Source organism: Coloeus monedula (assembly GCF_965178545.1).
Source record: "Coloeus monedula genome assembly, chromosome: 1".
NCBI classification, from domain to species: Eukaryota; Metazoa; Chordata; class Aves; order Passeriformes; family Corvidae; genus Coloeus; species Coloeus monedula.
In genome coordinates this window covers 4,367,314-4,390,977 of record NC_138781.1, presented here as the reverse complement: position 1 = coordinate 4,390,977, position 23,664 = coordinate 4,367,314, and the positions used below count along the sequence as shown (strand labels likewise).

The 23,664-nt window shown below is 47.2% G+C and overlaps 1 protein-coding gene across 2 annotated transcripts in view; it reads left to right on the top strand.

Moving 5' to 3' along the window:
* Positions 1-23,664, top strand: part of LOC309583257 (mitogen-activated protein kinase kinase kinase 3-like) — a 75,773-nt gene that overhangs the window by 4,621 nt on the left and 47,488 nt on the right. For both annotated transcript variants that reach the window (XM_082298848.1, XM_082298847.1), the window contains exon 2: positions 16,429-16,508. In XM_082298848.1, coding sequence (XP_082154974.1) covers positions 16,505-16,508 — 4 coding nt within the window. In that variant the 5' untranslated portion in view covers positions 16,429-16,504. The remainder of the gene's footprint in view (positions 1-16,428; positions 16,509-23,664) is intronic.

Genomic DNA, 23,664 nt, shown 5'->3' with positions numbered 1-23,664 from the left:
CCCTGCAATGCTTTGAGTGCTCCTGTGCTGTTTGGGCTCTCTTGGTGTGGTTGAGTTTGTCTTGTCCATGTGCAAGTGTGTTGTGCACAGTGGCTTTAAGGTGCTCCCAAATCCCCAGGGGAATATTGAAAACTTTGCACATGACTGTCCTTAGCACAAATGTGAGAGTGAACCCCGTGTGGAACCGGTGCAGAGGGTCAGAGGAAGATGCTGCTGCTTTGGCACATCCGCTGAGGTCTGTCCTTGCTGAGGTTGTCCTTGTGTCCTCAAGTGGTCAGGCAGCTGGACTAGAGGATCACTGTAGATCCCTTTCAATTGAGCTATTCCATTCTATGGGTGTGCATGGAAGTCCCTTGTGATGAGGATGGTGGATTACTCAGATTGCTTAGTACTTTTGTGCTGCAACTGCTTGTTTTTGGGGTTTTTGTACTGAGCGAAAATCAGATCATCACAGTCTAGTTGTGAATGGGAAATAGTGCAGCGCCATCCATGGTAAATAAGATCCCAAGAAGAGTTTAGCAGACCCTTAATCTCTTCACAGTGGCCTGTCTGCAGCTTTTGCTCTGCAAGGCAGCAACTGGGATGCTCTATCCCAAGCCATGAGGATCCTGCAGAAGGGTGGTGTATAGAGGGTGATGGGCACGTCTCGCTCTCACCAGCTCTTGATAACAGGGATATCTTGCCCAGATAGAGATTTAAGGGTTGGGGCATCCTCTGCATGGGGCAGTGGTTTGATAAGGAAGGGTTGTTTGGGTTAAATAGCCTGGGGAGAAGGTGTGAGGGTGAGGTCTGTTACCACAGGTGGTGAAGGTGAACAGCAGAACAGGTGAGAGTGCATGCAGAGAAACCCTCTTTTAAATACCCATTTCCTTTCAGCCTTTCTCTTCTTCCTCTCTGTCACTACCTGGGGAGTGCCCTGGGGAGGAGCTGTCCCTCTTTTGCAGGGTCATTGCAGAGGGCAGCTGATAACACTGTTATCTATATCTGGGTGATGCTGATGGGGGCTGATGATAGTGTTATCTACAGAGAGGTGATAACCCTGAAGTCACTATACTGTGGGAGTATGTGGCTGGAGGGAGATGTGTGTGCTGGGTCTGTGAGGCAGAGCGGTTTGGGAGTGTGTAAGTGACGAATAACCAGTACCTGGAAATCAGAGATCAGAGATTTGAGCTTCCTTCTGTTGAGACTGATCTGTGCACTGATGTAGTGGGGCTGTGGAGCAGGGCTTGTTTTGCTGAGCTGCTCAAGCATCCTTCAGTTAAGATCCCAGGCTGTGCCAAGCTCCTGGAAAGCTTTCCTTGCTGAAGGAAATTGTTCACACTGAAGCCTCGATGCCTTCTGTTTGCCTTTCAGCTCAAAACTACAGCACTGGTCCCTCTACTGCAATCCTTCTGCTGATTCTCCCTTGGAGAGTGGCTTTTGGGAAACCTCAGCACCCAGTGGTTAATAAGCCAGTGGAATGCACTGGTTTGCTGCTGCTGGATCTTAGTCCCTCAGTGTTGGTGCTAACAGAATAGCAAGAGTCATTAGAGAAATATGCAAGATATTCCAGTTATTTCTCTTTGGATGGTGCTGGTAGCAAGTAATAGAGATAAACAGACTGTGTTGAGCTGTGCTTAGCTTATTGCATCATTGCTTTTACTGAAAGGGTCAAGGTCCGGCTCTGGATTTTGCTGCAGGATGCATTTGAGCTGCTCCAGAGCTGTGCTGTGCCAGAGGAAAGTGTTTGGGAAAGGCATAGTTTTGGTGCTCTCTCCATGTGTTCCTTCTGAATGGTGGCTGTGGCTGCAGTGCCTTGGTAGAGTCAGGATGGCACAAGCCCTGTCAGGTTAATTTCTTGGCTTTGCACTGGAGAACTCTGCACTTGGCTCCTGTTAGCCCTCAGGAGCTGCTCCTCCCCTGACAGTGGCAGCCAAGGGAAGCCCTGCTGACATCTGCTGCAGCCTGGTGGCTTTTGGCTGTGCTACCCAGGGAGTAGGAAGTGCTCCTGGGTGCTGACTGGAGTCACAGGTGGCTCCGATGAAAGGGCAGCTGTGTTGTTTCCTGCATGCCCTGATTATGGACTTCATCTGAAGACTGGCTTGGCTTCACCTTGCTTGGCTGAAATGAAGGCTTTGAGGAACCATGCCTATTCTTGCCTATTTTTGTTTGGATTGGGGGTGCTTACTGAGGCTCTCCACAGTGCTCTCCCCGAGAGGCTGTGATGTTAAAAACGTGCACAATGTACCTGGCTGGTGACACAAGAAAAAGAGAGACAGTGTTTGTTTCATGATTCCAAAATTTCAGCAACTTCACCTCCAGCATCACAGGTGTGAAAAACATCTGGTGTGAGCCTGGTTGGCTGTAAGGGCAGAGAATGTGTTTTCACAACTGGCTTTTGGACCCAGCACAAAAGGTGCTGAAGGTGGTATGTGTCTTCATCTCTGGATGGGAACGAGCTAGTTCTAGTCTTGGTCTATGTCCAGGAAATCCTGTGCTGGAGAACTTCCCTTTCAGGAACGCCGTGGGGCTGTCCCAGGGGGGTGGTGTGGTACACTGAGCTTGGATGAGATGGAGCAAGGCTTCCCATACCTGCTTCATCATCACTTGGGAAGCTGATTTGCCTTTCATGCCAGGTGTTGCCAGAGAGGTGCAGTTTGGTATCCCACTCCTGTGGGAGCTTCCCAGGCAGCAGTGGCTGTGTGGTAGGTGTGGGAGTCACCGGGAGGTGATGAAAGTGGGAAACATTTGTGGAAGAACATGGGATGTGTTGGACAGGATCTCCCCTTGCTGCATGGGGAACCTACCACCTCCCTGACCTGTCTTGGGCTGGATTTCCAAAACCTTGGACAGGTATGGTTGAAGGGCTCTAGGCTGTGTCACAGGACATCACCACCACCATGGCCACGTTCAGGAGTGGTGCCTCTGCAGGAGTGTCTCCAACCCAAGGAGGATTCTTGCTAATTCCTGCGTCCATCTGCCACTTCCCTCTTCCTTCTCTGCCTGCTCCGAGTGTGAAGCACTGATAACCCCCCTGGATCAAGACCACGGGGGATCCTGGCTGCTGAAGGCTTTGCTAAATGCTTTCATGGGACACAATTTGTGGCATCTCCCCTAAAACCTCCCACAAGGTACCTTGCTGCAAGGCTCTATTTTGGGGCTGTCTCTGACGTAATCTGTCAAGACACGGGCTGCTCTTTGACCTACTGCTGAAAGTCTGGTCGGGGCTGGATGACCAGTTGCTTACCTAGCATTACCAAAGCAACGAGTTGTTGCTTTCCATGACTCATGAAAATGCACTGTAGTCTCTCTTAAGAATGGCTGAGATCATTTTTTGGCTGGCTTTGGGCATCTGGTTTCCTTAGCAAATAGCAGTGGGAGTGGAGGGAGGGGGATTTCCAAACTCGTTTCTTTGTATGTGTGATCTGGTTTTTAGAGCTCCACTCAGAAAGTACTTACTTCGTTTAAAAAGGGGATGATAAAAAAGGACCTGTAACTTCCATGGCTGTTTGGTTTTTGTAGCATGTCTCATTTAGTTGTGGTTTGGTGTAAAAAGGGGAAAGATGCTAATAGTATTACAGAGCCATATGCTGTGTTTCTCTTAAATAAGCAAGGATAGAAACATTATGAGTGGTATTTTCTTTTCGAGCAAATCCTTCTGGGGAAGGAGAAGGAGGTACAGAGGAAATTCTGCAAACAAAACCGTAATTTCATCTTTTTTTTTTTGTTGTTGGTCATGTTTGCTCAAATAGGGGACTTTGATTCTACAGTGATGCAGCAGAGCCGAGTATTAGCAAGAGGTGTTTTAGTGTTTGGTTAATCTGATTATTACTTTAAAAATATTTATTTATTTGTTTGTAGACCCTGGATTCACTTTCTGGCTTTTTTTCCTGTGCAGTCCAAAGGCAGCAGCACTGACATCCTTGAGCACCAAGTGCAGCAAGATTAGCATTAACCAGAGGAGAATCAGAGCTGTGTGACTGCTTCAGAGGACAGGAGGTCCCCAGCTGTTCTGACACCTCTGTACCCAGGTTGCAGCAGCCTCTGTGATACCTTTCCCAAGTCCAGCCACCCTTTGTAGGCACCTGAGAGCAGACAGAGCAAAGGAAGGGGAAATCCTGGGTAGGCAGAAGGTAATTGTTTTGGTAGGGAGATTTGTGGCATGGTGGGTTCTGTGTGCCCATCCTTTGCAGGGCTGGGAGGAGCGAGGGTTTGGTGTGTTCCACACTGTGCAGTCACGGTGGCTGCGTTCAGGGATTTGATAGCTGTGAACCAGCCTCTCATGCTGTGCGTGATCTGTGCTGGTGCTTGGCTGGGGTTAATTCTGCAGCCAGGGCAGGCAGAAGCGTGTCCTGGTATGCTGAGGGATGGGGCTGGAGCTGCCCGAGGGCTGCAGAGGAGCCGCAGATCTGTGCTGGGAACAGCAGGAGCACAGCAGCTCAATGGCCCGGCCCTCGGCCAGGGGTGAGCGGGAACAATGTGACTGAACAGGTTTGTGCTCACTTCCTTGTAATCTCGGAGATGAGATAATGCAGAAACCCAGAGGCTTTGCCAGCGCCAGGTTTCCTTTCTCTGCCCCGTGCGTGCCCTGCGAGCAGGAGGGGCTGGCTTGCTGCTGTCTCTGTGAGAAGCTGATGAAAAGCAAACCCTTGGAGCTCGAGGAATGGCTCGGTTGGACTCCAGTGAGGGTGATGGATGCTACCCCCAGGGCTTGGCTCGGGGCTGCTGCCTGCACAAGCACCCTGTGCCAGGAGCTGCTGTGTGCACCACAACTGCTCAGGCCCTTCGTGTTCTCCTCCTCATCTGAGTTTCTCTGCATCTTTGCTATTTTGTTTGGATAGAACGGGTAAAGGCCACCAATTTAACCAGATGTGTAGTCTTCACCCTCTTTTTCCATGTATATAATGTATTCAGTGCATAGCCTAGCATGCCACAGATCCAGGTCTTCTAGGTCTTAATAGATTTGTTCTATGTGAAAATAGGAGATAAATGTGACCTGAGGTGGTGTGCTCTTTGTGGTGCTTTTAGCATTTGAACATGTGGCCAGAGTTTATTTCTCTGAAGTGGTGGGCAGCTGCAGCCCGGGTGCCTGTAGTGCTGTGGTGGCACTGCCCCAGGCTCAGCAACAGCATGGGATGAGCTCTGTGAGATCTAACACAGGCTTTTTCAGAAGGTTAAGTCCTTATTTAGACACTAATTTTTACCAAAAGGTAAATTTCTGCTGGACAAGATCCACCAGCAGCTGTAAATCTGGTAGTTTTGGTGAGCAGAGAATGCCAGCAGATGAGCTGGCATAGCTGAATTCCATGGCTTTACCCTGCTCCATGCTGGATAAAAGAAGTGGAAGCACAATTTGGAAAGATGTTCTGCTGTATTATTATTTTATTTTTTTGTAAACTGCTGTGCCTTGATATCGTCCCCCAATGTATAATGTTCTTTTGACTAGGAAAGCCAGCATCAGGGTACCCCAAAGGGGCTGCTCAGTTTCTAGGCAGGTGTTGCTGTGAAAGCTGTATTTTTCCATCTGTAACTTACAGATGGAGATGTTGAAGGAGCTCACATCTCCCTGAAATTAAGTCATTCCCTGTCCAGTCTAAGGTTTCCAGTGTATAGTACTGGGTAAAAGGAATCCTGGATCACATCCTTTCCTCCAAGAAATGGAGATTTATTTCATTTGAAGTAGGTGTTTCTATTCCTTCTTGTTTGAGTGTTTCAGATGTGAATTGTGCTCTTCAACTTCTGACATCTGCAAATACTTCTTTTTAACAAAAAAAAAAAAAAAAAAAAAAAAGGAAGTGTGGATTCTGATGCAATCATGTGACTCCCAGAATCAGGTTCTTATGAAAAACACAGAATCCTGTGAGAGAATTTGTAATGCTCAGGGTTATCCTATTGTCCAGCAGTTGAAATAGAAAATGAAGTAAAACCTTCTACTCCCAGCTCCCTTTCCAGAGATGCTGCCCCATCCCTTGGTGTCCATCCTGTTGCAAGAGATACTTAGATTGTGTGGCTTTTGGTGTTTTTTTTTTTTTTATGGTGTGGGGTCTTTTCTATGATTTATATGGCAAAATATTCTCCTTGCTTGGTGAAATTTGCAGATCTGTGGTCTTGAGGCTCTCAGGTTCTCTTTGGGTTATGTGTGAGGATGGTCTCTTGTGGAAGCCTCGCACTCTTTAGGCATTTTAAAACCAGGAAAGAGCCTTGCTGCTGTTGTGGCAAGAATCAATGCCAATCCAAATTGCCATGTAAACCTGAACACCTAAGCTGCATTGGAGCCTCTTCTCCCCAAACCCTTTGGTTCCTTGCATTTCCCTTTCTGGGGTGGTTCGTAGTTGGGGTTTTTTGAGCTTTTTTCTGATAGTGTATCGCAGGAGGCTTGACCTGGATGTTTGCTGTCTATTCTCTGGCCAACCTGCCTTCTGCAAAAGTAAATGAAGTGCCTTTCTACCTTGGACAGGAGCAGGTTTGAGTGCTCAGAGAAGCACAAGCACTCTGATAGTAGAAAAATGAGGTTCCTGCACTGCTTGTGGCTGTGGGACAGGAATTAGGGGACTTGCTTGGGTGCCTCAGAGCCCACTGAGGCTGAAAACCAGGCTAATGCAAGTCCTCTGTTGCTTAATGCTCCTTGGGAAAGCCCTGTTTGATGTCTCTGGAGGTGTTCAAAGCCTGCCTGGACGTGATCCTGTGCAACCTGTTCTAGGTGAGCCTCCTTTAGCAGGGGGGGTTGGACTGGGAGGTCTCCAGAGCTCTCTTCCCACTCCAACCATTCTGTGATTCCATGAACATCTGGAAAACAAAATGTCTTCAGAGGGCAACACTCTCCCACCACAAGCAGGCAAGCAAAGCCCGCGTTTTTCTCTACAATGTGGGAGATATTTATCCTGTGACTAAGCAGAAAAGTTAAGAGATGGAAAAGGTCCTATTAGATCATCTCATCCACCTCCCTGCTGGCAAGCAGCTCTTCTCCCTGGTGTATATATTTATTAATAGGCTGCTGGGCAGACAGGAGTGGTTTGCTCAGGGCACTGTGGAGGTGAGGAACTCTGCACGCACGTGACTCGACCTGCACGTGCACAAGTTGCTTGCAGCAATAGGATTTTGTAGTAAAAGGGCCAAAAGCTCTGGACTCGACATTCTTGGCGTGTTTGGAGCCTTCCCCTTAACTTGCTGTCAGTTTGTGCAGGCATGAGGCTGTCTTTTTTTAGCATTCTAGGAATAAGCTAATTTTACTTTATATTTATGATGGAGTAGGTGGCTTGAAAACTAATAATAATAGGTGGGGGGAAAAAATAGAAGCCTTTTGGAAAGGAAAGGTCTGCCAGCTGGACCTCTGCACAGCTGGCCTGGGCTCTGCTGGCCGTGATCTATGACAGTGGTGTGCGAAGGCTCCCAGCGGAGATGTCAGAGAGGTGCAGGTGGAAATGCTATTGCCATGACAAACAAAGCAGTGCTGGAGCGTCAGGCCAGAGCTTGGGGAACCATCAGCATTGCTTGGTTTATTGCTGCTTAGTAACCACAGCACGGCCTCGTGCACATGGATTGGTTTTTATTTCGCATTCCCCGATTGCAGCTCAGAGCGCTTGAGTTGGAATCGCCAAGTGTTGAGTGTAAAAGAACAAATTCTGTCCTTAACTAGATCAGGGAAGAGCTACAGCATGTAGGGAATGGGAGCAGAAATTTCCTATCCAGGCCTGTGCTGAACTGCCTTCTCCAACTGAGGCTGCGTTGGCTTTTGCACTTAGGATGACTTCACTGGCTCCAGAAGTGTCTCCAGGTCAGCACCACTGTGAGATCAATATTGAGATCAATACCACTGTGAGAACCATCCTGTGGTGCAGGTGAGCAGCCAACCCTGCTCTGTGCCTTTTTGGTGACATCTTTTTGCTGGTGGTGGCACTTGGTTGGGCCCCTGGGGCTGTTCTGCAGGGTCTGATGATCCATTTCCTGTCACTGCGGTACATTTTGTGTGGTTTTTGGAAGTGTTACGGGACGTCTCTTGGCTGAGTGATTGCTCTGTTGCATGAGGAGAAGCTCTCTCCCAGATCCATGGAGGGTGTTCCATGGTACAGGCAGTGTCCCTGGCACCACTGGTCTTTCTCTTGGCTTGTTCTGTGGAAGTGACAGTATCACATATGACGTTTTCCAGGAAAACTTCCAACACTTGTAAAGAGCTCTGACATGGGCTTCGCTTCCCTTCCCTCCACCAGACATCTTCTAGGGAGGAGGGAGCTGGAGCAGGGCACAGTGCATGCAAGGAGCAAATCTGCTTTACTGTTATTTAATTCAGAGAGAACTTGGCCTAAAGATGTAAAAAGGAATTGCAAGCACTGTCTGGACACCACCTCTCCTCATCAATTAGCGGCATTAAACTCTCAGCAGGGAGGATTAATTAGAAAACTGAAATCTTTCTGTCATGACAGCCTTCTGGTTTCCATTGAAATGCAGCCGGAGGACTGGAAAGGCTTCTGTATTTTGTTTTGATATGCAGGCATATGTTTCTTTCCATCCTGGAAATTAATTCTGTCTGTCTGTAATGGAGCCGTGGGAATCAATATTGAGCTGATCTGTATTTCTCCAGAGCTTTCTTCTAAAAGTAGTTGACTGCTTCCCCACTGTGCCTAATAAGTGACCTGATTTCGGAGCAGCTGAGCAGCTGGTCTGCCAGTTCAGAGGTGTTGTACAGCTGCCTTGATGGTGCAAGGCTGGTTCATGGTCTCTCAAGGGTGATGGGCTTTTCTTTTCTGGAAGTCTCCAGGTCAGACTTTCTCTGACCTGGACAAAATGCCCACAGTGACTTTCCATTGCACTGTACCAGGCTGGACATCATAAGAGAGGAAATTACTCATCCCACTGTCTCTCCTGCAGACTGCTCTTGGCCTTGGTGAGCGGTCATGCTCTCAATCTCGAGTTCTGCAATGCCCTGAGCTGGGTTTAGAGGCAAGATATGCCTTTTCCTCAGTGTCATCATCTTCCCTCCCACTGGGCTTGGGGATGGGTGGTCAGTGCAGCAGCAGCAAGCTGCCACCTTCCACTGGGGTGGCATGGCACAGCTTGGGCAGTTCTTCTCAAGAAGAAGCTGCCCTGTGTGCACTGCAGCAAGCAACAGGCTGTGCTCAGGCTCTGCAGAACCACAGCTCTGTGAAAATTGTGTGGGGAAGGGCTGTTAGGAGAGGCAGAGCAGGCCTGGGAGGCCCTGAGTGCTCTGAGCTTAGGGCAATGTGTGTGCTCTGCAGACCTGTAAGGCTCTGTGAGTGTGTGGCTGTGTGCTCACAGTCTGGTTCCTGGGCTGTTGATGGCTCATTTCTTACCATGGGGGCAAGTGCACTTGAGTTCATGTGATACTGCAAGTCCAGAGGACAGGAAGAACAAAGCCTCTGTGCAAGCTGCCCCACATGTTTGTTTCGTAACCCCATCACCACCCCACTGATGGCAGGCACAAGCCAACAGCTCGTGGAGACAGCACAGTCCTGGGGCTATGCAGAAACACGGTCCTTCTGCCCAAAACCACAGCTGGCTTTTAATCTTTGTTTGCCACTAAGCACTCACTGAGCTCTGCTTTCTCCCACTGGAGAAATCTCAGTCCAGAGTTGCATGGCAGAAGTGGCATGAGCAAGGAAAGGACCTGTCAGATTTTGTGGTGGCTCTTGGGGTCCTGGTCTCCCCATGTGCTGTGGAGGTTGTGCTTCTTGCCCACAGAGAAGGAGCAAATCAACCAGGTAGGTGCTGAGAGAGCAGAGAGTGGTCAATTAGTCGTGAGCCGTCGGCTTTGCAATCGATCAGAAAGTCTCATTGGGATCAATAAAATCCAGCCAGGCTGCGGGGATGAGGCTGTGGCTTGTTAAAGAGGAAGCTGTGCAGGGGGATGGCTGTGAGGGACTATCGATCGTGGCAGGCTGAGGGTAAATGCTGGATTACAAAGGCTGGTGGGATGGCTCCTGGGATATACAGGTGTGTTATCCTCTGTGCTCTCAGGGGGATGTTGCAAGGGAGAAAAAGTGGATCAGAGACAAGGTGGGGTGAGTGTGGAAGATGGCACAGTGGCTTCAAAGCCCTGATCCTGCCATGATGTCATGCCAAGGACGTGGGATGGATCTCCCCCCTTCCCAGTCCAGAGCTTGGTTGCTTAGTGCTAAAATCCTTGTTGGAGCATGTTGGATCAGCCGTAAAGTTGGTTATGCATTTGATACTCCAGGAGGTTGAAGCTACAGAGACAGGGTTGGTTTCTGCCTGCCATTATCCTCATGGAGAACTGGGCATCCCAGTCCTTGGTGCAGATTCCAGCTCTCAGGCCAGGTTCTCCGTGGCACAGTGTTGGATTTGCAGCTCTTTGGTGTGAAGCTTCATTCATGGACACACTTCATTTCTGATGCCAGATGCCTTTCTCCATTTGCTTTTCCCAGGAAAGATTTTTCTTTGAGACGAACACTTTTCTCATGGCTTATTTCACCTGAAGGTTTTACTAGCTATTCTTCCTTTTTGGTTTCTGCTCCTTCTCCTTCCTGTTTTTCCCAGAAACATGGAAGAAAGAGGCCTGAACTTCACTTTTCCAGATACACGATTTTGTTTTAATTTCCCTCCCACAAAGTCTTCAGTCATATGAGGAGAAAGACAAAAATAAGACCATGAAAACCTGCAGGAGGAAGAAATTACAACACTCTTCTGCATTGGTTTTTATATTATGTGTAGAAATACCTTCCCTTTGCTGTGTTCACTTAGAGGGCAATTGTTCATTGGATTCAGAGGGTTTCTGTAGGTGTAACTGGCATCAGGATTTCCCTCTGATTCATAAGTGCATAGAGAACAATCTGAGGACAGGATTTTGCCCTGTGAAAGGGAAAATGTTGCAGGACAGTGCTCTCCCCTAGCTGCAGACCTTCATCCTCACAGGCAGGGCTGTGTGTGTAAATAATCCTGCCTCAGCTTCATCTGGGGAGGTGAATGTTCATGGTTGCAGGAGATGAGGATCCTTTAGACTTGGTCACTTCAGTACCTGATTTGAAAGCCTACATTTAGGCACAGTGGGACTGTGTTAGGCTTTGGGGTGTAACTGGGGTGTCTGCAAATTGGTTCATCTCCACCAGTTGCTGGAGGTGGTTCCTGTGTAAAAATGTGAGTTCAGTAGAGACACAGTTCTGTGCTGTGCAGACCCTGACAGAAACAAAAACCCAAACAAGTGGGGAACACGTGAGTTCTCTGGACATTTGCTTTGCTTGACCTGTCTGTTATATGTAAAATAGATTAACTCTGACCTCATAGGGCTGTGTTGTCTGACCTTTGCTGATAGAAGAGTCCTTTCTAATCCTTTTGATTTGCTTCTTTGTTTTGTTGTTCCAGAAGTTTGAGATCTGTATGGAAAATCAAAGCTATTTAATATGCCAGTATACATTACTGATTACTGCACTGACTTTGGTAAAAGGAATATTACTGCAAAGCAAGAAAAGGAACTGGATTTGAAAAATACCAGTACCTGAAGGGGCTGCAGGAGAGCTGGAGAGGGACTTCTTAATTGGGCATGGAGTGATAGGAAAAGGGGGAATGGCCTTAAACTGGAGGAGAAATTTAGATTGGATATTAGGAAGAAATTTTTCCCTGTGAGGGTGGTGAGTCCCTGGCACAGGGTGCCCAGAGAAGCTGTGGCTGCCCCTGGATCCCTGGAAGTGTCCAAGGCCAGGCTGGATGGGGCTTGGAGCAACCTGGGATAGTGGAAGGTGTCCCTGCCCATGGCAGGGGGTTGGAACTGGAAGATCTTTAAGATCCTTTCCAACCCAAACCACTCTATGATAACTTACTGGAGCATCCTGTCTGGAACATTTCATTTATAAAAAGTAATTTCTTCTGAGAAGAGGATTTGTTTTGAGATCTCAATGGCTTCTTTAAAGGGCTGTCATGGATGTTAACAGCAAGACTCAGGCAGGTTCTAAACCTTTTATTCTCAGTACACGTTGTGCTGGAACAAACAGGATGGCTCAGGAGATTTCTCTCCAGAAGCAGCTGTCAAATACAGCTGCCCTGGCTGGGTCAGTGACTGAAGGAATCCTCCACTGAGCATGATGGCTTTGAAGCACAGATTTCTTCTCCCAGCAAGATGTGTTGTGAGAAAGGTTCTTAAGCAGTTTTGGGGTGTCATACCCAAAACTGCGGAGAAGCAGCCTCAGCTGATGGGTATTGATACAGAATTGTTTGTTGGGTTTCATGGGCTGCAGTTCCCAGGGCACTGGCTGGCTCCTTCCATGAGCTGTGCTGGTCTGTGCGTGTCACTTCCAGCTCAGAAACCTGGTCAGGAGAGGTTTCTTTCTCCTCATCTTGGCTCATGAACTTTGTCCCTTGAGCCCTCTTGGGGAGATACACCTGCAAACCTGTCCTGGTTAAACACGTCTGCAGAAAGTCCATCCCAGCTGTGTGTTCATGAACATGGAACCACAGAATCACTTAGGCTGGAAAAGAACTTTTAACATCACAGAGTCCAACCATTAACCCAGAACTGCCAAGTCCATGCTAAACTGTCTCCCCAAGTGCCAGATCTACATAGATGCACAGTCTTAAATGGCTTTTTTTTTTACTTCCCTTGCATGGTGTACATTCTTTGGATAACCTGGGTGGAAGATGCCCAGAGGGCAGGGTCTTGTGTGTCTAAGTGGCATCAAAATTTTGCTGTTCTTTTGTGTATCCCAAAATATGGATCCAGTTTCCAGGGCAGTTCTAAGTACAGCAGGTCAAACGTTCTGTAGTGTCTAGAGAAAACTATAAGAATGAGGTTGGGATGATCAGAGAAAAGCTGTAATATTCCAACCACTCTCCTTTTGCCTTTGAATGCCTCGTTGCCAAGCCTGCTGGCTGCCTGAGCTATCAGCACACATACATTGCTGTTCTCACCATTAAAACGATCTAATTTGCTTTGCTGTTGTTTTTAACACTACCCCAGCGCTGGCCTCTGAAGCTTTTTGAAAATAACATTTACAATAATATTTTTAACAGTTCCGTAGTATACAAAACTCCAGTGCTCTGGCAGGACTCCCGGAAACTTGCTGAAAGTTAATGTGGTCAACTCTTAAAAAGGAGAGATTTTTTCCGCTTGACTCTTGCTTGTTAAACTCTCTGAGCCCAACATGTTCCCTGCTGCTTGAAAAAACAAGGAAAGTCCCAATTTTAGCAATGCTAGTTTGAGTAGCTTTCCAGCCAAGCCCTATTTCAGGGGCAACTGCGGCTTTTTTTTTTTTTTTTTTTTTTTTTTACAGTGGTGTGTCCCTACACCTTCAGACCAAAGTGTTAAGTGGTGCTCAGGCAGGAATAAGTAGGTGCTGCTTTCCCTGGAAGCCTGGGGATGATAAACTGCAGAGGGAGATGCCACTTGCTTGTGCTGCAGTAGTGGCGAGACATTCTGACTTAAAGTCCATGTTTTATAGTAGATGTTGAGCCTCTGTGGGGTAAGAAAAACCCTTTTTGGGGTAGATGATACTGTAAATCCCCTATATCAATAGTAGATTGCAGGTGACTCCAGCTCTTAATGCTGGACTGTATTCTTCTTGCTTTCCCATCCTTCATAATTCCTCCCAGTAAGTCTCCTGGCCACTTTGTTTTGTCTTCCTTACATCCAGGGAAAAATCGCACTTCTCCATCCTCTCCTCCCCTGGTTTGCTTTCTGTAACTTGGATCCACAGGGGCAGGAGTCATGGATACACAGACATGTCATAGCTGAACTGTTGTCTCCCTTGAGCTCAGTCCTGCTTAATCCCTTTCCAACCAGGAGTATGGGAAGAAAAGGAAAAAACTGGGATTAACTTTCAAAGTGGATTAATAACTTTCCATACATCTCTCACGTAGATACTCATACCCTGCACTCGTGGAGCCATAATGAAGTTGAGCCACTTTGTCTGAAAATTTCAGCTCAGGCAAATCAAAACTGCTTTTCCCCTAGATGAGAGCATCTGAACTGGGCTTTCCTGCAGGTTAAGTAACCTCCAGCAGTTCCCTGAGCAGACTGGAGCAGACAGTCTCTTGCATGCGCAGCACAAACCTGGAATACATTGCCCCAGCATCCCTGGGAGCCAACACCTTGCTGAGCTCTCTCACTGCTTAGCAGGGAGATTTTGAGTAGATTTACACAGTTCTGTTGGCTGTGGGACTGGTGCAGTGCCCAGTGGGAGCCCAATTTCAGATGCTCACTGTGTTTGTGTCGAAAACTGCCAACACTTGCAGGCTCTGATCAGGGAGCTTAGTGGGAGGAGAAGCTGCTTGGAACTGCATTTATAGGAAAAGGATTTTCCCCTTTTTTTGTTCTCTTATTTTTTCCCCTTTCCCCCTCCCTGTTTTTTAAGGGACATAATAATAGGGCAGAATTTGTACTAGAAACAGGAATTTGTCCTTCTGTAACAGGAAGCTGCTGGTATGTATTTTTGGGAAGCCACGGAAATTGCCAGTGTTTGCAGTCGTTTGAAGGCTGGCTGTCCTCAGGATTGAAGAGATCTGCTAAAACAGAAAACCTTTCTTTCTCTTGTGTATCCATGGAGGTTTCCTGCCCTGTGTTCAGGGGCTGGTTTGCTCACGAGGGCTGGGCACTGGGGTCTCAGGGGTTTGCTGTGGCAGAGGTGATGGAGAACAGCACAGGGGAGGGCTCTGCTGATGGAAAGGTCACCTGTTTTTTTCCAGGGCTCATTTGCACAGTTCCTGTAGGTGCATGTTATTGTGACTAGATATGGATTGGAAAGGTCTGGAAGGTCTCCAGAAAGCCATTAGAAAAATCTATGACTCTGATAGGAGAGTTAACCTGGGCTATCCCAGGAATTTACAGTTAGTCCAGGCTATCTGCCTGTGGCCCTCGGTGTAAACTATGCACACAGCTTAATTCGTGGAAGTGTCACATCAATTTTGAAAGCAAAAGTGAAGATCTGGGCTGTTTCCTGCTCTTGTTATAATCAGATGGAATTTTTACCCTGCTTTCTTGCTGGTTTTCTGCACCCTCTTGATTCAGTGCTGCATAGACTGACCAGTTCCTTCTCAAGGTAGGATTTTTAACCTTTCAAGCTGTTTGCTTGCTTCCTTGCCTCCTCCTTGGTCTTGAAAATGGACAGAGCAGAGTCCCTGGTAGCCCTGGGCTCTCAGGCTGAGTGGTGCTGTCCTGGGAGGCAGCAGCAGCAGCAGAAGGAGCAGCGCTCTCGGGGGCACACAGACGTCTCCGCCTCTGCCGCTGTCTTATCGCCTTCCCTTCCTGCTCATCTCTCTCAAAATAGGTTGGATAAATATCCCTCTGCTCGCCAGCCCTGAGGCACCAGAGCTGCAGAAAATCATTTTAATCCATGCTTGGGAGCATTCCTGATTCTCTTCAGGTTTGTTGCTGTGTTTGAATCGATTTGATCAAGCCGGGGGGTTTTCAAAGTGCCTTTTCCTATCATTTCTGGCCAATGCATCATGTTTAACACTCCAGGATCCATGTCAGTGTCCTGGAGCACCTGGCTTTCATTGACTTCAGGGCAACCTGCAGTGACTGCAGGACAGGAATGTCTTACTCCCTGTGCAAGTCTGATCAAGTTCTTGAGGTGTTTCTCCCTTTTCTTGTGCTATCACACAGGTTTATGACCAAAAAGATCTGAGGGCTTATCAGGCAGCTAAAGTGGAATTTGATGTCTTCTATCACAGTGTTCTTTAAAAGGTGCCCATCTTTAGGTGGGTTTTGCCTTCATTCAGTCTAAAATGAGGCTTTTCATTAGTGAGCAGGACAGGTTCCAGCAGGCTCGAGTCTGCTTTAGTTTCTTGGTGGACAAAAAACCCCCAAAAACCTGACTGGGTGCAGGAGTTTGGCTGAATGCAGGATGGAAGGTCACTGAACCCACTTCTGTGCTGGTGTTGGGGCAGATTAAAGGCAGAAACTCTGGGAGGCCTCCTAGGGACGTGCCTCCCGTGAGGGATGGACAGGGCAGTCGCTGCTGCTGAGAGCTGCCTGCACTCAGCTTTGTTCCCATGCAGTCAGAGGAAAGCTGGTCCAGCCTTGGGGAACCTTGACTGCCATTTGGAAGGCCTAAATTTAGGTTTCTGTTTTGCTTCAGGACTGCTTTCCCATGTCCTGCTGTCAGTCTGTTCCCCAAGTGAGTGTTATCCCGCAGGGGTGCTGTGGAATGTGAAGTGTTAAAGATGGTATTGCTTTAGGGTTACATTAATCATGTAAAAACACATTAAAAATATCATGTAATTACAATTTCCTGCTCTTAAGGAAGTACAGATTGTTTACTCCAAGATTTTGAAACCATGAACGTACCAGGTTTGTGGTGTGTTACCTTTGGTGTGTGCAGAGGGGGGCAGACTCCTGGTCTCCGTTCCTACCTAAATGGTTTCCTCCTTTCCTCTTTCCTCCTTCCCAGGTGATGGTGGGGAGAGGCCTTGTGAAAAGTGGTCCTGTACAGTGAGCCTGTTGTCATGTCAAAATTAATCTGTAACCTCTGCATGTGTTTGTTACAGGGTGGATGCTTGAGAGAGGAGGATAAGGCACAAGTGTCTGGGACCAGTGGAATGGAGGCCTGATGTAGATGGAAAGATGGGTAAGAACTGGATTCCCCATGAGCAGTCAATTTTCTGCAGCCTGCATGGTGACAGACTGGGGAACATTGCTAAGATGCTCTGACTGAATATTATGTTGCTTTCTAATTTATGTTTAGCAGTTTAGTGAAGACAATTTCTCCAATTTTGGCACCTTTTTCTGAGTATGATCTGGTGGGTCATGTTCTAGGTGGAGTCTCTTCCCAAGTGTGCCTTGTATTTCTCTGCAGAGCACCTTCATTCCCTGTATCTTTTCTCCTAAGGAATTTTCTGTTTCAAACAGAGCTAGAATATATTGCTTTTCTAATTGATGGCCTGGATTACTTCTACGTTCTTCCTCTTCTGCTGGAATAGTTTTTTGTCAGATGCTCTGTAGTGCTGAGGGAAACTTTATTGAAGTGGGAATTATTTGTAGTTCTGGAGGTACATAACGATTTTGTTCTTACCTCTCTAGACAAGAACTTTATCCGAAAGAAAATTCATTATGTAAGAAATTGGGACCACTTGGAAGTGCTTAAATGGCTTCCTGACCTGGTGACCCAGGAAAGGAGATCTTGGAGGAGTCCTGGTTGAAGCTGAGCACTTCACTTGCACATTTGCAGCATTTACACAAGTTCACCTGAAACTTTTCAGGGATGGCTGAAATGATGCTTTAAAAAAGAAAAAAAAAAATAAAAGGAGATATGTGTGGGAAGATCAGTAAATTTAGGGATTGTTCTTGCAGATGTGTAGAATCACAGAAAATCACAGAATCATAGAACTGTTTGGGCTGGAAGGGACCTTAAAGACCATCTTGTTACACCCCCTGCCATGGGCAGGGACACCTTCCACTATCCCAGGTTGCTCCAAGCCCCATCCAACCTGGCCTTGGACACTTCCACAGATGGGGCAGCTTCTCTGGGCACCCTGTGCCAGGGCCTCCCCACCCTCACAGGGCAGAATTTCTTCCTAACATCTAATGTAAACCTTCTCTCTGTGAGTGAAGCCATTCCCCCTTGTCCTGTCACTACCTACCCTCAGTAAAAGCCTTGTGATTCAGAGTTTGGTAGTGGTTTGAATTTAAAAAATGAGAAGTGTGAGGCCTCTGCCACACTTTAAGTGTTTATTCTCCCCTACGGAGAAGGGAAAAGAATGGTGTTTCCCCCATCCTGGCTTTATGTGCCTGTTCTTTTTGCTCTTTCTCTGTTACCTAGAAGAGAGATTTTGTGGGGAGAGAACTAACTTAAAGCTTGGTTAAAAAAAAAAAAAAAAAAAAAAAAAAAAAAGGAAGGGAAGAGGAGAGAAAGTCCAGATCTGCTTCTTCAATATAAAGAATGACAAATTTCAGTTTAAAATGCCTGGTGACTAACCCCAAAATTTTTTAGAAAAGTTTTCACTTTGAAAGCAAAAGCCACTGCTTTGTCAATGCGTGTGGGCTTTTTTAAGAAGGAAAGCTCAGACTTGCCCTGAGCACCAGCAGGGAAGGAGTTACTGGCTCCAGCCCAGTTCTCAGGAGATTGTCAGTTTGGTGGCTTCTTGTACAGAGTGGTTGATAGAAGCTGCTCAAGGTGCCTTCAGCCTGCCAGCTGCAAATATAATATGGGTGCACCAGGGCAGCATTCATTGTGGGAATTTTGTAGCAAAGAGAGGCACTGTGGCCGTGTTTTTGGGAACGCGAGCTGAATCAATAGGAATCTTGTGCAGGTTTGGAGTTCTGCTTGCACTTGTGTGTGGGTGGAAGGCAGTGTGCACGTCCCCTCACCAAGGTGTCATTGCTGTGGCTCGTCACCAGCAGCATCCACGCCTGTGTGGGGTTAGATCTGCCAGGATGGGATCGTGCCCGGATGGGATCACGTTGTGGTGCTGAGTCTGGTGTGTGGCTCAGCTGTCAGGATGAGATGGGTGAAGTGTTGTGTATCCCCATCAGTGTTTCTGAGCGGTGCCTGTCAGTTAAAGAATCGCTGCAATAGCTTTGCTGACGCACAGAAATTCGGGCTAAATTTTGAGGGTTTGTTAGTTTCACTTCTCTCCCTCTTCCTTTCATAGGTGTTTGTTTGCTCCATGCATTGGGGTGAGGGAGCGTTTTCAAGGGAAGTGCAGGGAATTTGCAGTTACATTTTGTTACATGATTGCCTTCTGGAAAAGACCACAGAGGAGATGTGTAGCATGAGGTGATCTCTGACGGTCTGTTCCAGCCCTACCTTTTTTTTTTTTCCAGGATCTTATTTATAGTCTGCTCAGTGTCTCAGAGTTCAGCACAGGACTGTTCACTCCTAGACATGTTCTAGGGAAGTTGCATGACCTTGCATGGAGACCACAAGATGGGAAGTGGGGACTTCTGGCGTCTCTGTGTCATGCAGTGCTTGGACCAGCCCTGTGCAGCTGTTGTATCTCAGGGCTGTTGCAGTATCTCTACGTGGGCCAGCTTGGGACCAGCCTAAGTCCTTGGCACTGGGTTTTCTATTCAGCTTACAGTCCATTTCCATCTACAACCTCTCCTCAAGGGCCAAGACTCTTTGTAATTTGATCAAACAAGTGCTTGTGACACTTTTAAAGATGTCCTTATCTCCAGTGCAACACAGTGGAAAAACCATGGCCAATAAGTATTAAAAATTGGCATGTTTAAACATGGCAGCACAGGAATAGTATTAAAAAATCTGCAGAAGTTGGTACAAAAAGCATCAGGTTGTTTGCTTAACTTTTATTTTTTCTGTTTTAAAAATGATTTAAATATTCCTAATTGTGGTTATGAAAAGCTGTGTGTGTGCATGTGTGTTTCTGATGATAAAAACTCCAGGAAGGCCAATGTATTCTGCTCAGTGTACATCTGTACAACTCAAAGGTTTAGGTCTTTAGTGCTTTGCTGGAGCAAGTGTGACTTTTGCTTCAGCAGAAAGGTCATCTGAGGTGTGGGAGATGGGAGAACCATGTTGTTCATAGTATTGACTTGGCAGAGTGTGTGTGATTGCAGGCTGGGCTGGCAGAAGGCACAGCAGCTTGCTGAAGGCTAGTTTGAGCAGCCATGGCATGGCCATTTAGCTCAATCAACTGTTGTTTGGGGGGCTGCTGAAACAGAGAGAACTGCTAGAGCTGGAGGTGGCAGAACAGACCCTATCCCATGGATGGAGGCACTGATGTCTCAGCCCTCCCATGCCGTGTTTTCCTCCTTTCTCAGTAGGCAGTGCTTTCACTCTTCACTTCTTTCTTGCTCTTGACTTTCTCTTTGTATGCTGAGAACTATTAAGGAAAAATTAATTCATCTTAAGTTGCAGCACTTTACATTCTAATAAGACACATCAGGCTTTCTAGCTCAGGTCTTAATATTTTTGAGAGGTGTCTGAGTTAAAAGGTTCTCATGGTCTCCTTCTCCCTTTCCTGGCACTGCACCTGCTGTACCCAGGGCTCAAATTTAGGGTTTGGACACCTGGGGAATGTGGGACTGGACCTGCACCACACCTGGGATGTTGCAGCCGTTGCTGCAGCAACAGGCCAGGAGTTCATGGGCTCTGGGCTGAGGCTTTGAGCACTGGAAGTCGCTGGGCTGGGAGGGAGAATGAGTTCTTTATGATCCCTCAAATAACCTTCAAAGGTAACGGAGTCAGTCAGGGGAAATAACTTGCCAGTTACATTTCTTTGCTGGGTAAACATTTTTCTCCTTTCAAGTGTGCTCAAGAGAGAGGTACAGGTTGTGGGGAGAGGTAATATCTTTTATTAGACCAAATGATAGAGGTGGAAAAAACCAGGCTGCCTTTTAGGCACATAAGCCCGTCTTCAGAAGGAGCAAATTTTAAGCTTAGCAGGGAAACTGCTGGAATAATTGGCCCAAGTTTAATTCAATTATGTTAATCCATTAGAGGAAAATTAGTGTTTGTGGAGCAAGGGGCAGGGTTAGCAAAAAAGTTGTGAAAGTTTGTTGTGGGATGAGAGCGAAACCTGGTACCTTTGAAGTGGTGAGGAGTAGCAGAGCTGCAGGCATGCAAAATTTTCTTAAATGTGGTTAGTTTTGCTTTATAAGGGTCTAGCCAGCCCCTGCTTGCAGCTTGCCTAGACTGACTTTAATCTGCAAAAGCAAACGAGAAACAAGGGGTTTGTCATGAGCAGTGTTAGGTTTATGGTTGGGCTCAAAGATCCTGTCTCCTGCTCCAGCATCCCAGTCACTGGCTGGATGTGAGGGGCAGCAGCTGTTTCCCACAACTCTGTCCTCTTCAGCAAATCTTCACCCCATCAAATGCCACCCAATTTCAACCCAGACATTTGTTCCATGAGCCAAGAAGGGGTGAAGTCTGTGAGGTGGCTGCACCTCCATGGGTTGTGCTCTTGAGCTGCTGGAGGTGAAGAGCTGAGAGGAGGAAGGAGAATGACTGCCAGGATGTCAGATGGGGGAAAATTGGCTTCTTAGCTGGGCTTTGCCACTCTCCAAGCATATGGGGATGTACAGGGGACTTGTGGTGACAGGTGTGCCCAGGGATGGGGCTGTGGAGGGGAGCAGGGTGTGCAGAGCCTGGGAAAGCTGTGCCGGTGGCTCCGGCCCCGTGGAATTTTCCTGCGCGCGGTGCTGTCAGGGCTGGCTATTTCGGGAGTGGAGGCTTGTGGTGAACCACAGACGTAACCTTGCTTTCCCTCCCTGCTGAGCTAAACCAAACACCTTTTGGATCCTGAGTCCTTTTCCATTGCAAAAGTCCCTGGTAAGCCTTCAGGACAAGGGAACATGGGCATTGAGCCACAGCGCTTCACAACTCGTCAGGAGAAATTTCTTGTGTGATTTGTGGCCTAACCACTGAAACTTTTACATGTGATAAAACTTGCCATCCCAAATGCTTTGGTTTTGGTGTTTGCCAGGTACTGATCACTCAGGGTTTTAAGGGCATCGCTCTCACCTCTCCTAAATGGAGGTGCAGTCCCAGTAGCTTTGCCTTTTCTTTTGGTTTTTCCTGAGGAAATTCAGAGGGCACTTGAAGTTCTTCATGATCTCACCCTGGCTCTCAAATAGGTTCTGCCATAACACATGGATTTATGTGCCAGGTTAGTCTCTTTTGCTGTTTTCTCAATGCCCTCATTAATTAATTAGTTTTAGCTTGTCTATATTACCTTGGAGGTGTGTGCTTGTTTGTGTGCATGAGTGTTTGGAGACTGGTTGCATGTTGTCACTGGTGATTTGATTTAGTTATATGTGTGATATCCGTTTATAATTTTAAAAATAACTGGTTTAGCTTTTTAAAAACAGATTCTTGCCCTCCCCTCCAAGCCCATTCCTGAGCTCTGCTTTCTGTACCCTTTTGCAGGGGGATGTAAAAGGAAGGGCTCTTTTTGATCTAAACATGGTCTCCAATTTGGCTGTGCAATTTTTCCAGTAGCTGTGTGGATCAGCCGAGGGGTAGAGGGGGAATAGGAGGCAGGAACTCATCTTTATCCCCAAGAAAAGGGGTATGTGGGATGGTGTAACTGTGCCCTAAACCCACAGATGCTCTGTTGGGCACTTGGTGTGATGGACATCTGTAGCTGTCAAAAGCCTCTGATGGGTTTGGTTTTGTTTCTTTTCACAAGGCAGTTACTGATTGCACTGTAAAAGTGAAATTAAAAATCCAAACTGATGTCATTTGTGGAGAGCAAGAGTCGAGCATCCATTTGTCAGGTAAAGGATTAATAATTTCCTCTGCCTGGTGCACCCTTTAGCATTATAATTCTTTGATAAGAAGAAGTGTGCTTACAAGAACCCCCAGCACACCACAGCACTGGTTTTCTATGTGAGTTTGTGTGTCCTGAGCTCAAGACATTAGTGAGCAAACTCTTGGCAAGAAATCCTGCATATCAGGAGGGTCTTTCCTCACTTCCTCCTATATAATTGCTCTGCTTGACCTGCTGGGCTGTGCCCTGCCCTTGAGTCCTACGCAGGGGTGACCTTGGCATCCCTTGGGTGGGGTTGCAGGAGGGAGAATGGCAGCAGGATCCAGCTGCTGGTGAGCCTTTGCTGACTTGCAAAGGGAACGTGCTCCACTGGTGTGTCTGCTGCGCTGCAATCTGCTCTGGAGGAGGGTAATTGGATAATTTTTCTCTTTATCAGATTCTGGACATGGCTCCAGATGGTGGCAGAATGGTTTGTGCATGTGGGTTGGATTTATGTGGAGGTTTGTCTGGATCTCACTAGATGGGTGCAGGCAGCGCTGTGTTTGCCACAGATCATCCACAGGCAGCCCTTCCAAGGGGATGAGTTGCACAACAGTATTTGTTGCTGCCTGTCAGAGTGTCTGGGTCCCTTCTTTGCTTGCTTGGGGGCTTTTGTCATGGTCCAAGTCAGGCTTCTGAGTCTCTGGCTCACTGGGGTCCTTCCTAGTTTTGACTGGGACAGTCAGTGATGGTGTTTACTTACTAATTGATCCCTTCTGTTAAGAATCAGAATCATTTAGTTTGGAAAAGACCCTTGAGATCATCAAACCTGTGCTGTACCTCTGCCCCCAGTTTCTTGTGCATGGCTTGAATCCTGGTGGCTGTACCTGCCTGTTCATGGTGTTTGCAGGTGCTGAAGAAACCCCAGGTCAGGGTTTCTCTTCATCTCCAAGCTTTTTCCCCCTCTGGCTTTTGGAGAAAAGGCAGCATGTATCTTCACAAGCAAGTTCTTTGACACCTGCTCTCACATGGGTGAGTGTTGTTGTGTTCCCTGAGAGACCTGGCCTGGTCTGACACCTTCTGGGAAGGCAGTGGGCAACCCAGGTGGCTGCTGGTCTGATAGATGTGGACTTGCACTGTAACATGTGGGCCAAGTTTGCTGTTACCCCCTGCTCACACAGCAAACAGACATGAAAAGGTGCTTTGGCCACTGAACATTATGTGCTTCTTTGATGTTTTCACTTGATAAAAAAAACCAAAAACCAAACCAAAAAAAAAACACTGGAAAGAGCTTTAGGAATGAACGAAGTATCACTCTAGTGGCAGAAGCTATGTATTTCCATTTACTTAAATGAAGAATGGTTAAAAGGAGATGAAATCACAGTCTGTGAGTACCTGGAGAAGATGGGGAGTGTCTATTAACTGAAGGGTCTCTAAGATACAGGGGTACCAAGATGTAATGAGTAGAATACAAAGCAAGCTGTATTCTCAAACTGGAATTGAGGTATTTGTTGCAAAGAGGTTACTGCAGTAAGTGCAAGAGCTCTTCAAGCTAGGGCTTTCTGAAGAGGCTGT